Source organism: Castanea sativa, chromosome 8, assembly GCF_040712315.1.
Source record: "Castanea sativa cultivar Marrone di Chiusa Pesio chromosome 8, ASM4071231v1".
NCBI classification, from domain to species: domain Eukaryota; kingdom Viridiplantae; phylum Streptophyta; class Magnoliopsida; order Fagales; family Fagaceae; genus Castanea; species Castanea sativa.
In genome coordinates this window covers 45835177-45852148 of record NC_134020.1, presented here as the reverse complement: position 1 = coordinate 45852148, position 16972 = coordinate 45835177, and the positions used below count along the sequence as shown (strand labels likewise).

Genomic DNA, 16972 nt, shown 5'->3' with positions numbered 1-16972 from the left:
AAAATTAATATTTTTTTTAATTATTAATATATAGAGCTTATTTTATTTATATATATATATATCCTATTTATAATTTATAATTATTTGTGCATATTCCATTTCACCAAAAACCTCTCTCTCTCTGTTTCTTTCACACACATTTCTATTTAATCTTTGAAATTATTAATGTTGAAATCATTTCATTAGAGATGACAAAATACCTCAAATGATGTTTTTCTTACCCTAAAGAGGGACCATGACACCCCCTTATATGACCTTTTTGTTGCCATCTTGATGTTCCTAAGTGCCTTATTCATTATCCATACAAGAGCAATGCTATGAATATCATATTTCCCAAGGTATTGAACTCACAAGTTGTAATAAGTGGGAACATAGATCCACTACTAGTATTTTTTCATTTGCTAGAAAATCAATGCATAAGAGATTATGAAATTATTTGTTCTATTTATATAAATTTTAAGGGGAAAATTTGTATTTTAAAATAATTAGAAGAGTGTCATTTTGTGAAATTTTAAAAAAGATTAGTATAATTTTTTTTGGAAAAAAAAATGAGTATAATTAAACATTTTTAAGAAAAGCTTAAATCCCTTTAAAGGTTGGCTCAAGTGTCTATGAGGGTGTTTAGTAGAGTAGTTTGAGATAAAATTTTTGTAATTTTTTAAAATTCGTATAGGTGATATGAAGTATTGTTTAAAATATGAAAATGTGAGTTTGAGTTGGTTAAACAAACGGGCCTATAAACTACAAAATGCTAAAAAATGACAAAATTTTCTTAAATATTCCCAAATTAGTCAATTAAGTCATAATTTTTTTAAAAAAAAAATGAAGTTTTTTTTTTGAGAAGATCAAAGTAAATTACAGATTTTGTATTTCTGACGTGGCAAGTTATTCCGTCCCTGAATTTTTTGCATTAATGACGTGGCACAACGCCACTGGTCCTTCCTATGTGGTGCTCTACGGTCAGGTCAGCGACTCAGCGACTCTGGTAAGTGCTAACGTACGCAGCAGCAGCACCAAACGGCCACTCCATCTGATCTATCAACATTTACACTGCACTCCTCTCTACATCGCTCCGTTTGTTTCCCGAGAAAAATACAAAAAAGAAAAGAAGGCGCAGGGCATGGCGGTGAGAGCGACGGTGTCGCGGTTCCCGATAGATCCGGGGGCGCAGGACGGGTCGGGTCTGCCGTGGGGCGTGACGGTGACGCCATTCGCGGAGAAGGACGAGAACGGTCAGGGCCCCGAGTACGGATCGGAGGGAGACCTATTGCCGAGGTGCGAGAACTGCTGGGGCTACTTCAACACCTACTGCGAGCTCGAGCAATGGTCGTGGACTTGCTCCCTCTGTGGAACCCTCAATGGCCTCTCTTCCAAGGCCATCGCTCGCTACTCTCGCCCCGATTCTTGCCCCGAGATGATGTCCTCCTTCGTCGATCTCGAGCTCCCTGGCGAGTCACTCACTCACTCCCTCCCTCCTTCACTCGCTCACTGACTCAGCCTTTGCTTAGCGATTAACAATTTGGTTTTCGTTTCCGTTTTTTTTTTGTTTTTGTTTGCAGAAGAAGAAAATGAAGAAGAAGCCACGCAAGCTCGTCCTGTCTATGTTGCAGCGGTGGATTTGTCATGTATGATCACAATGCTTTTTGACTTAAATTTAATTTTTTTTTTCATGTTCTTGATTTAATGGGTGAATACTGGGTTAAATGTTTGGTTTAGGACTAAGGAATTTAAAAATGTGATGATTTGATAAAAAAGTTAGCGCTTGAACTAATTTTCTTAAACTGCTTAGCGCATAGGGGTGATATGCCCCTGGATTACCCGACAACTGGTTCTGGCAAGGGGGCTCAATTTTGATCACTTGCTAAATGCACGCGGCTTTCTATACTATAAGTAGCATTTGTTATCACTTGTTGAACTAGAATATATTTACTTGGCACTATGTCTGAGAATTCATATGTAATTATGGGATGATGGATACTAGCCTGTTTCTCCCATTTGCCTTATGGGGTTATAGAACTTCTATCCGTGCATCGACTGGGGCAACCCCTTACTCTTTTGTTTATGGTAGTGAAGCGGCACTTCCCATTGAGGTGGGGGTACAATCTTTGAGAGGGCTAGCGGAAACCAAGGTCCTAGAGGAAGATTGGATGGGGCAACCAACAGGTTAGTGGGCAATCCTGAAAGGATGCCCACTAGAAGCCACAAATGGTTGGTGAAGCCTTAGGGACAAAAGGGAGAAATCCCATTAAATCAATCCACTTTCCACCCATATTTTCTATTGTGTTTATACTAGTAACAAATTTATCCATGGATCATTTTTAGATTACAAGCTGTTGACATGGTGAGTGGTTATTGATAGGTAAAAAAGTGACGAAAGTGGTGGGTTCAGATGATAACCAGTAAAAATTTACCGTTTCAACAGTACCTTCAGTGACTCTTACATGGGTTTTGAAGCATCTAGCTCAAGTTGGAGGCTTTCACATTATGTGTATTTGTATGTTATAGTAGCTTATGATTAGTTTGTATAGGCATGTCAAGCTAAGATTAAGCTATATGTGCTCAATGCTTTTGGTGAGGAAGAAAGATTTAATTATAATCATTATACTACTTAGCAACAACTGACAATGGTTGCTTTCGAATTTTATGTTGTTCCAATATGTAAGGTCTATGAGTGCTTATAAAGGATGGAATAATAAAGCATCTATACTAATCTGATTGATCTATGATTAGATGAAAGTTTTCATAGAGCAAAGAGCGTTCACGTTAGTGGTAATAGTAGGCCCAGCCTTGGTTAAGAGATGCCTGGAGAAGGGGGGGAGCTTTTCTCTCTTTGACAAGACATTACATATCCAGGCATGTGTGTTGCACCTACTTTTGGTGTCTTTAGGTTTTAGTTTTCTTTAGGGCATTGATGTATTCATGTTGCCATATGTCTATTATTTATGAATAAACTTGGGAGTTCCCAAAATTTTGTCTTTGATTATGAAGGTATGATTTTCTAAACGAAGTGGATGTAAATTTACTTGACATTGTTGTGGATTGTCAAAACAAAACTCAGTATAGTTATATAATGGTAATTTTTCTAGATGCAGGTGATATCAATTGAAATATACTTTGACTAGGTCTTCTTGTAAAATTGTCATCTGCATATCTTCTTTGCCCTCTCTTTCAATGCTAACACATAAAGCCAAACACCAAGTCATCGAACAACATACCACCAAGTTATAATGAATTTGTCACTGTGGTACATGGAATGGATGTTGGAATACCATGCTTTAAAACAAATTAAAAAAAAGGAATACCATATACCCAGTAATTATCCTCCTAATGTGGTATGTGGAGATGGGACTTTTCATATTTCAAAAAACTCTGATGATTTCTTTTAATCTGATAAAGAAAATCAGCATTACATTGTCTACAAAATGCATAGTATCTTTCTTTACTGATAACCCCATTAGATAGGAGTTCAACATTTGCGTACAGTACGAAGTGTTATTAACTTTCTATATACACTTATTAAAAAAAACTCTTTCTATATGCATCAGGCTCTTGTTTTACCTCTTGTGTTTTGGATTGTGAAACCTCTGTTTGGTCACAAAGTTTTACTAATTCTGAGCTGAGAATAGCTTAGATCTAACATAACATATCAAAGAGGCACCAATTTACTAGTCATACATGTAACTGATGTAAGAACTGATGAGAAAAAGAAAATCCAACAAACAAGAGACTATATAGCAAAAGATAGCCTGAACTTTTGACGTTGGAACTAAAAGAGAATAAATTTCTTGGCTAAGAGATCCAAAAAATGTTCCAGATCTGAAATTGTTATACTTGATGGCGAAGGACTGTTGCAAAAAGCACTAACGGTTTATAATACTAGGCCTACAGCAGCCCAAAATTCTTCTTAATTTTTATTTATTTCAGTAAATGGCCTTTTAAAACTATAGAAACATAACAATAATTTAAAAGGCTAACATGAAGCATAAGAGAATAAATGCAAACTTAAATATGACATTTATTGCTAGACTTGATACTAGTGTAAATTCAAATGGGACTAATGGGCCAACTTGGCCTTGGGGGTGCTTATTTCTTATTCAATTCCTGTGTCATCATGGGATAGGGTTGGCAATTGTAAAATTCTGTGAACTGTATTGTTTGTTCAAAATTTTTTGTATAAAGGATTTTTTCTTGTTGTTGTTGTCCTCTTGCTACATCTGTCCCCATCAAATTTTTGCATTACTAGACCTGAATAAACAATTTTTTCCTTAAGAAAACATAGCTGTAATTCCTTCAGTGATGCATTATTTTGAGTTTTTTTTTTTTTTTGAAACTGCTTTGCACCTAGGTTTTTGCTTGTAATGCTTTTATTGTTCTTCTGGAAGATGACTTCTCATTTAATTTTCTGACTTTTCCTTTTAACGCAATTGTAATTCCTTTAGTGATTTGTCATTTAAGGGTATTTTATTTCTTGATAAACCTCCTTTGGCATCTAAGTTTATGCTTGCCATGCTTTTATTGTTCTTCTTGAAGATGACTTATCATTTAATTCTCCTGAAATTTGACTGCAGCTTCGGACGAGTTCTTGGAACTTACTAAAAGTGCGCTGTTGGCAGCCTTGGAAGGTTAATAATTGCTAGTTTAAAAGAATTTTTTGCAATCTTTTACCAATAAAAATATTATTTGATTCCCACTTATAAATGAATATATATTATTTGATTCTTTTCCTGTTTGAGCACTGTTCTTGGAAGGTTGAATTTTCTACTTTGTTTTGTATATCAGCTCTTGGACCTGGTTCATTATTTGGGCTTGCTACCTTCAGCCACAAACTAGGGTTGTATGATGTTCAGGGGCCTATACCAGTTGTAAAGAATGTTATAATTCCACCCGATGTGGAGGGAACCCTGCCAATTGAGCTTGAGGATGTCATGCCTTTGCTACAATTCCTGGCTCCGGTAGGTTTGTTATGGGGTTTTGTCACTCATTTTTCTGGTGTTTGTGTATGTGCACCTTTTTTTTTTTTGAAGGATAAAATCAGGTGATTGAGTAATTATGTACACTGTTGAGGACCCAAAATCATGTATATGGTATTTTGGTTATGCTCTTAAATCAGTAACTTTGGTACAGGTTGAAACTTGTAAGGACCGTATTGCATCTGCTCTTGAAACGCTTAGACCTACAACTTCATGGGAGAGAACCACAGCAGCAGGTCAAGGGATGGATGGTATTTTGATGGGTGGGCGAGGTTTTGGGGTGGCAATGGAAGCCCTTTTCAATTATCTTGGATCAGAATATGGAAGCACTTTTGCGTTAGGTATCTGTGATAATATTCAAAGCTCATCTAATTCTACTTTTTCTCAGATTTTATTTAATTTGAGGGTTGAGGCCTTGTTTAAGCACATGAGCACTTTCAAAGGTCATCATATATGTTGTCTCCATTGAACATAATTGCAGCTAGAGTCTTTGCCTTTTTATCCGGCCCTCCGGATTATGGAGCTGGGCAGCTGGATACAAGACGGTACGGTGAGCAATATGCTAGTAAAGGAGAGGATGCAGACCGTGCTTTACTTCCCGAGCAGACACCTTTCTACAAAGATCTGGTCATATGTTTTAACTTTTGTTTATAATTTCTCCCCTATAATTTTGGAGATGTAAGCATTGACATATATGTTACAGGCAGCTGTTGCTGTTCAAGCAGGTGTTTGTGTGGACATATTTGCCGTCACGAATGAGTATACAGATTTGGCATCCTTGAAGTTTCTTAGTATTGATAGTGGTGGCTCGATATTTTTTTATTCAAATACTGATGATTCCACTCTTCCTCAAGACATGTGAGTTTCCAATGCAACAGAAATCAATGTTAGGTTATGAGTTTAGAATGGCATTACATGTTCAGCCTCTTTAGAAAGGACAGTTTGATAATACTAAAATGCAGGAACAATGCACTAAATGGATTACATTCTTATCCCCCCCCCCAACAAAAAAAAAAGCACTAAATGGATTACATAAACTTCTAGAGTACATTTCCAATATACATGTTTTATTGGTAAATTAATTATAGTAACTTTATTTCTTCATTTTCATAAGAGAATTATATGATAACATTGATAGGATGCTCGTTTTCATAATTCAATTTTTAATTGATAGAGCACGCTAGCACAGTGACATAAATGACCCATATTTAAGTATTTCCATTTCCATGATAGCATTGTAACATGTTCATTTTGCAGGTATCGAATGCTAAGTCGACCATATGCATTTGGCTGTATTCTACGATTGAGGACATCTTCTGAATTCAAACCTGGCAACTCTGTAAGTTTGTCACATTTTTAAAAAATTATAATTACACTTGGACAATTTTCTGAGTGTATTTCTCTTTATATATTTTTTGCAGTATGGCCATTTCTTCCCAGATCCACAGTATGAAAATGTTCAGCACATTATTTGTTGTGATTCTTATGCCACATATGCTTATGACTTTGAGTTTGCCAATAATGTTGGATTTTCAAGGTACATAAATATGTCTTTGATTTCCATCATAGCTCTTACATTTCTGTCTAAAACATAACTGATACTTGACGATTATGCTATAATCATATTGATCAATTGAAATCTCTCTCATTGTGAAAGTTCAATACTCCCCATCCAGTTGAAGTATGTCAGTTCCAGTAGATATAATTGTGCTGTTAATTCTTGTTTAATATAACATATGCGCACACATCAACTTGTATACACATATGCATGTATATAATCCCAAGTCTTCTACCATCAAGAACTCTTAACTCTAAAATTTTGAGCCGCTGCTCACCACTTAAAATAAGTTGTGGGCATCAATATCTAGCTAAGCATTGCTTTCTTACATCATCTTTCTAGATATAATCTTGAAAATGCCTAATATAATGTAATCCAGCACATCCAATTCCTTAAATTAACTTAATTTGGATTATCAAAAAAATTAAATTAACTAAACTTCAGAGAAAAAAAAAGAATCATGATTAAATAGTTTGGATTTTTTAAAATTTTTTATTAATCTCCCTAAAATCTAAACCTTAAATCCCATAGCCATTTGTTCAGAATCTGCCTCTTTTCTTTAGAAGTTTTTAATACATGGTGAAGACAGTTTTTTGTTCTGATTTTAAAACTGCCCCTTAATGTTTGAGCAGATCTAAAAGTTTTTTAGGATGGTGAAAGAATGCTCTATGCCTCTATTAATGTATGCCTCTGGATCATATAGAACAGTGACAAATTGGAAGACATGTCACTGTGAAGATGAAAAAATTTAGATTTGTAATGCAAATTTGCATATGGTGTTTTCAGGAAATCTTAAAAATTATTTTCTTTTTTGAGGGGGGTGTTGAGTGATCAGAATGTCCCTCTTGAGCTGTAACTGCCACTTGGTTGGAACTCGGAATTTGCAAAAAGTTTGGAGAAAGTAGGCACTAAAATAGGAATAGTATGATAGTATCCCTATACAGATAATAAAATTTTAGGCAATTCTCTCTCTCTCTCTCCTCCCCCCCCCCCCCTTCCAACTTTAATTCCTATAGTTTATTGTTTGGGTTTAATAAAGATGAAAGAAACTTATAAAAAAAAGGTTTATTGTTTGGGTTCAATTTTGTTATTTTGTGAATGTATGGGATCAGACCCAGTTCTTTGATTCATAGACACCCAAAGATAATAGGGTCCCAAATAAGATCACTTGCTTAGTGCATGGGACAACGGTAGCTAAATTTTTTTCTTGATGCAAGAGTTCTAATCCTGGCTCTACCTTTATTCTTTTGCAGGCATGGATCAGAATTGCCCACACTACAAATTGCATTTCAATATACAGTTGTTGTGCCCCCTGCAGAACTTTCAAATTCAGAATCAGGATCTGCAACTAGGTATTATTAATCCTACAGAACAGCTGTTGATAAGTTGGCAGAAATGCATTTCTTCTTGTATCAGATGACTAGACCTAGCATAAAACATATCTACCAGTGCATAGCAATTATAATTAATGCAGTGCTAATTAGATAATCTACACAATTTCTTAGGTTGGGGTTTACTATTTGTAAGCCCTGTATTTGGTCGTGATCCATGTTTTTACCATTAGCTGAACCTCAATGGTGTTCTTTCAAACCTTGTAGAATAAACTTTTATGCAGGAGCTTCTTTTCTGATCATGTACTCTTTGAATCTTGTTATCATATATAATCATTCTACATGAGTCATTCTTGTCCCTCTTTCTGTTTACTTACTTTCTGGTACACTACCATATTGAAATTGCTGGGTAGCTTCAGTATCTTCCTCTCATACTTCATTGCTTTCCTTGTATTAGCCAATATTGATGATCGCATATTATGCTGAAGAAATTGCATAGAAGCATGAACAGGATATTTTTGAAATTGAGGGAAAACTGCAATTCTTAATGGGATTCTCTACTGTTGGATTGTTAAACTGTCTATTAGTTTATGAATTTCAGTCTTGTGTAGTCACCACATCATGTCTTCCTCTTTTTCTCATAGTTATTTATCTTGTGAATTTTGTGCACTACGTTTTCTTCCAAAATCTTGATTAACAAGATTGATGAGATGAATGTTAATGCAGAGCCAAGCATTCCCTTAAACGGCGACTAAGGATTCGAACTTTGCAATTTGGAGCTGCTCAAAATGTTAACGAACTTTATGACAGTGTTGACCCTGAAGTAGTTCTATCATTACTTGTTCACAAGGTAATTTTATTTAAGCCCTTCCCCTTCTGATGTCAATTCAAACTTCTTCTATCATTCTTCTTCATATTCTGTTGTATCACTCCATTACAATTTCAAGAACTATTGTTCCTTGTTGGTTGCTTTGTTAATTTTTTTTTTTTTTTTCTAGTACTTAAACGCACTCAAGACTTGAGTTGTGTAAGATATTTAGAGAGTTTTTTACAAGAGTGAGTTGTTCATAAAATTTTACTAGCTTTATACAGGTTATGGAATACAATATAGTTTTGCATTAAAAAAAAGAACAAGCTTCTACCATTTCATGGTTACATACTACCATAGTTCTCTTGGCCCACAGGTTATAAATTTAATCTTTTCCATCTCTTTCTTTGCCCTTTCTTTTCTAATGCTCAACTATTACAAGAAGTATGAAGTAGAAACCTTGGTGATGGGATATATTGGTTTTAAGGTACCTCTATTTTTTTGGTTGTCCTTGTCTGTGGTCTCCTTTATGAATATTCAAGGCTCTTTTTTTTTTTGGCTAAGATCCTAGGAGAACTAAGTAACTTTAATATGTCATGAATGTGTTCCTGGTTTTTTTGAAAATGAAATGATGTTATAAAGAAGTTACACTAGCAGCTTTAATCTTGCAGTACCTCATTGCACTTTTTTAAAAAGAAAATAAAACTATTACTTGTAAAGAAACAAATGCACTCTAAGGGTCCGTTTGGATGTAGCTGAAACTGAAAACTGAAAAACACTGTAGCAAAATAATTTTTTAATGAATAAAAAACACTGTTCACGCTTAAAATAACTGTTCATAGGCCTAAAATCACTGTTCATGGCCAATGAACAGTACGCAATGCGCGTCCTAGTGAAAAAAAAAAAGAAAAAAAAAGGGAAGGGGCTGAAACGCAGATGCTGGGCGTTTCAGCCCCTCCCAAACGCACAATAAGGAGGACTATGCAGGTCGGATGCCCTAAGACTCTTTGCAGAATTACATAACCTGAGCTCTAACAAAATTCATAAAGCTTATAAAGACATCCATTAAATGATTATTTTTTTGCTAAAGAGATCCAATGAAATAATGATCTTACAAATTGTGATTTAATCCTTACAATAGAAACTCCGTAGTCTTCAAAAGTCCTATTCCTCTTCCTCCAACTATGCCACATTAAACATCCAGGAACCACATTTCATACTTTATTTCTGAAAGATTCCAGTCTTCACTGCCAACCTTGCAGCATACCTTTCACTGTCTTAGGCATCACCCAATTTACACTTAAAGCTAGAAATATGAAGTTCCATGACTCCATTGTCACTGGACAATGAAGCAGCAAGTTGTCAACAGTTTCCTCACTATTTACACATAAGACAGCAATTTTCCAGCATCATTCCCGTTTTCACTAACTTATCTATAATAATGACTTCTAGTCACATACTTTAGCTAAATTATGTTGGAAAGGAAGAATTCTAGTCACATACTTTTTATTGTGATACATTAAAAATAGGCATGCATAAATGTTTGGGAAGGACGTATCTTTATTAGCTTGGACAACGTAGCTCCATTAGATTACAATTTATTGAGGTTGGTGGTTTATAACTACCAAGATCCTGATCCTCTTTCTTGCTTTTATTGCAATCAGGGCCAGTCAAGGGAAGGTTGAAATTCTAACTGTAGCTTAATTAGTAGATACATGTGTTTCAGATGTCTTCCTGTATAAGCGTTAGTTTTTAGTGTAATACCATCTTATCTAAGGGTGCAACAACAGGCATTATAATTCTGTATTTGGCACAGAGAAATAGAATGATGCATCCCAGGACAAGGCTCAAATGCCATAGAAAAATTTCTTTCCAACTCTAGAGAGGACCTTTATATATTTTGCCAAACCTTGCATGGCGTACTTACCTCTCTACTTGCCAACTCACTATTGCTTAACAAAATTGGGATGTGCTTTTAATGGAAGGAGCGAGCATCTTTTCCACTACTGGAACTAGTATGTTTACCTGATGCAATAAAATCATTGTCTGATTGGTGTCAATAGGCACATAAAGAGCCTATTTGATTCAATGAGCATTTTGGTTGAATTTCTTGTAGTTGGTTCAAATGTGATCTATCTTGCTGTCACGGAACTGTGGATAATTAATCTAAGTCTCATTGTGCCAAGTAAAATTAAGAAACAAGTGGAAAGAAATTTAAAATTCTCTACATCAGATGTAGTTGGTGTAGCATGGCTACTGGTTAAGTCTGGCCTATTTTCCTTGTACCATTAATTCTAGTATGTAAACCACCCTTTAATCTGTTTGTTATACCAGCATTTTATTAATAGTTAGAGTATTAAATGTTCACCTTTTTTGTATTTCTCTTTTTGATTTCCACTACTCCCTCTTTTTACTCTATATTCTCAGTTATTGTTCATTATCCATATATTTTTTTTGCTCTATAGGTTATATTGGCCTCTTTGGAGCAAGGGGTTCGCGAGGGCAGGATGTTGCTTAATGATTGGCTAGTAATCCTCACAGCTCAGTATAATGATGCTTACAAACTTGTTCAGTACAAGAATGGAAGTTCAGTAACTGGTCAGGTTGATGTTGCATTCTCACAATGCCCACAGCTGCAGCCCTTACCTCGCTTAGTTTTTGCTTTGCTTCGAAATCCTCTTCTCCGCTTCCATGAAGAAGGCGTTCACCCTGATTACAGGATCTACTTGCAATGCCTTTTCAGGTAAGGGGTGCTCATGTTGATATTGGACCAACTTATTTGTGAGTATTTGAACAATTAGTTAGTATTTACGTTGGGAAGATAAAATGTTTAGTGCCACTTTTCCGGTCTTTGTTGTCCACTTACGTTTCATTATCATATCATTGTGTTGTGACTGTTATTATATACGTTCAAGCTTTTATATTTGTGCCACATTTTATACTTCTGGTGGATGTTGCAATATCCATCTTTTAGGATTAATTGTATCAATTATCTTTGTTGAGAAGTTAATTTTGAAATTTATTTTTCCAAAATTTGTGTTGCAGTGCATTGGAACCAAGTTCCCTTCACCGTGCCGTGTATCCAGTGCTGATGTCATATTCTACTCCAGATAAACAAGCATATCCACGCCACTCATTGAGTCGTGCTGCACTGATTACCAGTGGTAGTCCGATATTTTTCCTTGATGCATTTACAACTCTTGTTGTGTTTTATTCTTCAACAGCAGACCCTGCACTTCCTTACCCTCCACCTCATGACTGTAAGTGTATTCTATTTGTTGCTTCTGTAAAAAAGGTGATAGCTGCTCGAAGTTAAGTGAGTTTTGGTTCACTTAAAAAAAAAAAAATACTAAATGACTTACAGGTTTGTTGCGGACTAGCATTAACAAGTTAAAGCAAGACAGATGTATCACCCCCAAACTCATATTTATCAGGGGAGGGCAAGATGATGCCACAGTTTTTGAGAACTATCTTATTGAGGAACAGGATGTTGATGGAAGTGGCCTCACAAGTGTCATGGGTTTTGTCTCCTTCCTAGAAGATATTTCACGGGGTGTCTTGGAATACTTGAAGTAGAAGACAAGTTCAGAGTCCCAATCACAAATTACAAATGCCAGAAAAGGTATAACTTATACAGTCATCATGGGTGCTATGATCGGAGAAGGAACTATTAATTTAGAGTTGGACCACTGCTAGTTCAAACTGTCTTTGGGGTTATTAAGATTTTATGTTAATCCTGGAGGCTAGTGGTGGTGGTTTTCATGCACTCTTTTTACCTGTTTGAAGCTCTCCAATGCAAATTTATAGCAGATCAGAGCTGTACATACCGGTATTTTTTTTGTAAAACAAAATCGAAGCACGGAGAGTTGTCAGTGTTAATTCAAAAACATGAATATAGTTGAATCAAACTGTGCTGAGATGAGTTTAATCCAGCATTAATAATCCAATCATATAGAGATAAAGTTCTCGATAGATGGATAGCCATAGTGTTAAGATAGAAGTAGATGCATCCTGCATATGGACCATATTATAGAAATTGTAGATGGATAAAGATATTGAAAGAACTGAAAACTGAGATGGAAGTGAAACGAAAAGAAAGCTTATTTGACCAAAAGATGACAGTGAAAAAGAATTTAAAAAAGAAGAAAGAAAAAAGGATGAGGTAATGGTGATAAACTGGTTACAAGACAATCTGGTCAGAACAATAGACCACCCTAAAGTTACTGATGAACATTTTGGCTGCCATAATTTATAACAATGGACCTCCTATGGTTCAAATCTGTAAGAGTTCATCTTCTAGCTCACTTCTGAGAGGAGCATCTGCCCTCAATTTAACTCTTATGGTCTATTTGGATGGAGAGGGGAAGGAGGGAGAGTGAAGGGGAGTAGAGTAGTATTGGCTAAAAATAAGCTAATTTTGTGCTAAATCTACTTTACTCTATTCTACTCTCCCTCCTTCCCTCTCAATCCAAACGAACCATTAATGCCAGATGAAAGTTGTTGATAAGGTTCTATTGTTCCTTACATATTTATAAAGTTCTTTTCAGTATCATCGGCCTTGGTGTCCCGGCAAACAAGTTCTGATGCTTTCCCCTCCCCCATCAACGTGTAAGGAGCAATGCTGGAGGGAACCCAACAAATCATTCTCAATGCGTTCATACAATTTTCTGCAGAAATCATTCTTTGTTTCTGAACTTCATCCTCTGCATATTGATCAAAAGATTGAAAACGCTCCTCTATTATGATCGTTAGCTTCTCAACGTTTGTCTCAAGCTGCCGCTGCTGATCCTCAAACAAGCTCTGCTTTATTTCTTTTTCCTTCTGTCATTTCATCTTTTAAAATAAGTCAACCCCAAACATGCAATATGCAAATACGTTGGAACATGAAAGAACCCTCCTGGACCATTACAGTCTGTAGAGTCCATTTGTAACACAAGTAACACAACTGAAATCTTTCAAGTGTCAGTTGTCTTTCTTCAATGTAACGTATCCTTTCCTGTACGGATTGTTTAAGCATAGTTTCGAGCTTTAAAGAATGGGTATGAACTTTGTATCGGTTGTAGCAATGAAGGTACGGCAATGAGTTAGTATTTACATGCATAATAATCTTCTTCTCTTATGGTCTTCTAAGTATGGCCGACAACTACTATGAGAGTAGAGACCATCCGTAGTAGAATGGTGCTTACCAGTGGTGCCACCGCGGATCCAACAAAATCCTTCTCGACAGATACACCTTAACAATGCATCCTCCATCTTTATCAAGCACAAAGCCGACTGAGCCTACAGGCCATTTAGGCCACCACCTAAGGCCCCCCTTGGAGGAGGGCCCCCACTAGTAATAAAACATTATATTATATTTCTTCCTCGTTTGAAAACTAAAAAAAAATTAAGGACCACCTAAATTATTTAAGGCCCACTAATTGAAAGCTGAGAGAATATAAGCTCTTTCAAGCCATTAAATAAAAAAGTTAATGACATGAAGGTCTAATCAAATCGTTTTTTTAAAAACAAATCCTAGTATCCTACTAATCAAACTTTTGTACCACAATTTCATTAAGAAAACCCATATTTATTTCTTTACATATATATATATATATATATATATATATATATATATAGAGAGAGAGAGAGAGAGAGAGAGAGAGAGAGAGAGAGATAAGTAACAAAAGGCAGAAAGCACTCACTCTCGCTCTGTTTGTTTCAGCAATGAGATTTTCTAGAAAATGAGTTATTTTCTAAAAAACATTTTCTATAAAACTATCTCATTTTCTAATGTTTGGTAGAAACTTTAAATGAGTTGAAAAACAACCTTATAACTTCCCTTATTTAGTTTGCTGTGAGATAGAGTTGTTTTCTAAAAAAATTTAATGGAAAACAATCTCCAAAAATAAGCCATACTTTTTATGTTGACTAAAGATAATTTTCCTTTGACTCATCTTTTTTTATGCTACCAAACACTGGAAAACAAGGAAAACTATCTGTAAGTGCACAATTGCACCTGGCCCCAAGAACAGTTACGGGCTCAGGCCCAACGAGCCTTAAACAATGTGATTTGTAGAGTGTGGGCTTGAAACCCAGGTTAGAAGTGTTTGAGGACTAAATAGCAAGCCAAAGATTATAAACCCTTAAAAACAACAAAGAATGCTATAAGTCAATCTACTCGGACGTAAGCCGAGAACTGTTCTTATATAATTTCTCTCTCTTTTTCTCTTTCCTTTAGGTTACAAAGAGGGGGATCCCTTTTTCTGTCTTAGATTGCTCTTTAAATACTACTCTTTTGAATACTTTGTACACGTATTGCTTTACCTCCCCTTTAGCCTAGATATTTCTTTTCTCAGTGCCTTTGAATAGTAACCAGAAGTTTCTCTTCCACTGTTCAGGTGTCACTTCCCCATAAATGCGGCCAGGGTGGTAGGTGCAGGGTCTTTAATGTGGAGGTGGCAGCCTTTATCTTTGACATTTCTTCAACACCAGTGCTTCTGGGGCATTCTAGGGTTTACCCCTTTTAACCATTGGCCTTAACCGTGTCATCCCCTAATCTTTATCACGAAATCCTGAGTTATTCGGTGTCCATCCGAGGGTAAGTTCACCCTCGGCTAGATCCTCGGACCCTCGGCGTATGGGCCGACCCATAGTACCAACAAATTCTAAACCCAGTAGCAGGTCGGCCTTCCTTAACACGGCCCAAAAGGCCCACATTCTCATTAGGATCTTTTTGCCCCCCACACTATCTTTACACAAGGTTTTCCATTGAAACAAACGGAGCGTCCATCTTGATTCTAAAAAAATACTTCTTTTTAGTTGGCTAACTCATTAATCGGTGTAGGTAGTAGACTTACTAAGTTTCACATTTTTTTAGTTTTTCTAGTGCACACTGCTAATGTTTCACCCATATACTTGCTTTTCTTTTTTTCACTTTCTCTGTTGTGGTGCCTAGGCCCAAAATGATTGATGGATTTTGAGGCTAGAAGCCTAATTTACTTATTTAAGGTGGGTGAAGAGTTTCCTACAATGTGATAACTTTTTGAGACTAACCTATCGACCCAATTGAAGGAGTCTCACACTTAATTCATGTTATACTACCCTATGTTGGTTTCCCAAGAAGACTCAAACTTCGAATTGAGCTTCTACTTTTTTCTCGTTTCTCTTTCCTTTTCTCTCGTATATCTCTCTCCCTCCCCAAAATTTTCAACTTCCCTTCTTGCTACCTCCTTTCCTGTTTATAGACTTCCCTTAGTGGGGTCGTCATGATAAGTGGGTGAGTTTCCAAGTTGGTGGGTCCCTTTGGGAATTATTCTTAACCAGATGGGACCCACTTTTCTCGATTGACATGACTTTCTTGAAATTTGTTCCTGTCGCCAATCAATGCTCGGCAAACGATTTCCCCCAAGGCACTAACATTCTTCTCTGTTTAGTTATCGACTTGACTTGGGACCCTGAATTTATATTGGACTCCAACCTAATGTGGGCCCGACCTAGCTTTGGGCCCTAAACTTTTATACAGAAGGAAGCTAATGGATTGGGCCCATACTAATGGCCCTTACATTTGTCTTAGGGTGCGTTTGTTTCGACAGTAAAGCAATTTCGGAAAATGTTTTCAGGAAAGTAAAATATTTTTAGATGTTTGGTGGCATTTTAAAAAATACTTTGGAAAATATTTTCAGGTGTTTGGTTGTGATCTTGAAAATATTATAGAAAATACATTTTTTACTTAATGCTCACATTTTCTCAGTTTCCAAACAAATATATAACATCATTTCTCAGTAGAATCACAAAAGAAACAAAACCCAAAATAAAAAAATCATAAAATCCGAGAGAGAAGCGGCGCGATCGCGAAGGAGGAGGCGCGATCAAGATCGCGAAGGCAGCGCGATCGCGAAGGCTGGGGTGCGACGGCGCGATCGCGAAGGCTGGGGTGCGTCGGCGCGATCGCGATGCTGGGGTGCGCTATCGCGATCGGTGCTGGGGTGCGACTGCGCAAGATCACAGTGCCAGGGTGCAACGGCGCGATCTGGGTTATGACGCGATCTCACGGTGGGTCATGGCGCGATCTCGCGCCGTTGGTGGGCTGGTCTTTGGTGCGACGATCGGGGGCGACCGGTGCTGGGGGTGAAGCTCGGACGGTGGGTGAAGCTCGGACTGGCTTGAGGCAGGGAGTGGAGCTTGACTGGAGTGACTAACAATGCGAGAAGCCGAGAGGGAAAATGAGGACTGAAACCAATTGAAGGTAAAATACAAATGGAAAATATTTTCCGGGTGGGAGGCAGTATTTTACAGTCAAATGTTACTAATTTTTCGTTTGACC

At 36.7% G+C, this 16972-nt stretch overlaps 1 protein-coding gene and 1 pseudogene across 1 annotated transcript; one reads left to right on the top strand and one right to left on the bottom strand.

Moving 5' to 3' along the window:
* Positions 1-1012: 1012 nt before the first annotated feature.
* Positions 1013-12614, top strand: LOC142607387 (protein transport protein SEC23 D). Its single transcript, XM_075778847.1, has 14 exons — positions 1013-1448; positions 1560-1625; positions 4569-4622; positions 4780-4952; positions 5125-5311; positions 5452-5597; positions 5674-5828; positions 6228-6309; positions 6392-6507; positions 7782-7880; positions 8586-8709; positions 11133-11410; positions 11713-11927; positions 12032-12614. The coding sequence occupies exons 1-14, from the start codon at positions 1121-1123 to the stop codon at positions 12241-12243; spliced, it is 2235 nt and encodes a 744-aa protein (XP_075634962.1). The 5' UTR covers positions 1013-1120; the 3' UTR covers positions 12244-12614.
* Positions 12615-13148: 534 nt separating this feature from the next.
* On the bottom strand, positions 13149-13920 carry LOC142606420 (putative E3 ubiquitin-protein ligase ARI2; annotated as a pseudogene).
* Positions 13921-16972: the final 3052 nt, after the last annotated feature.

Coding starts and splice junctions, on each gene's coding strand:
- LOC142607387 (XM_075778847.1), top strand. CDS start 1,121: ATGGCGGTGAGAGCGACGGTGTCGCGGTTCCCGATAGATCCGGGGGCG. Junction 5,829..6,227: donor TCCACTCTTCCTCAAGACAT/GTGAGTTTCCAA, acceptor TTCATTTTGCAG/GTATCGAATGCTAAGTCGAC. Junction 6,310..6,391: donor AATTCAAACCTGGCAACTCT/GTAAGTTTGTCA, acceptor TATTTTTTGCAG/TATGGCCATTTCTTCCCAGA.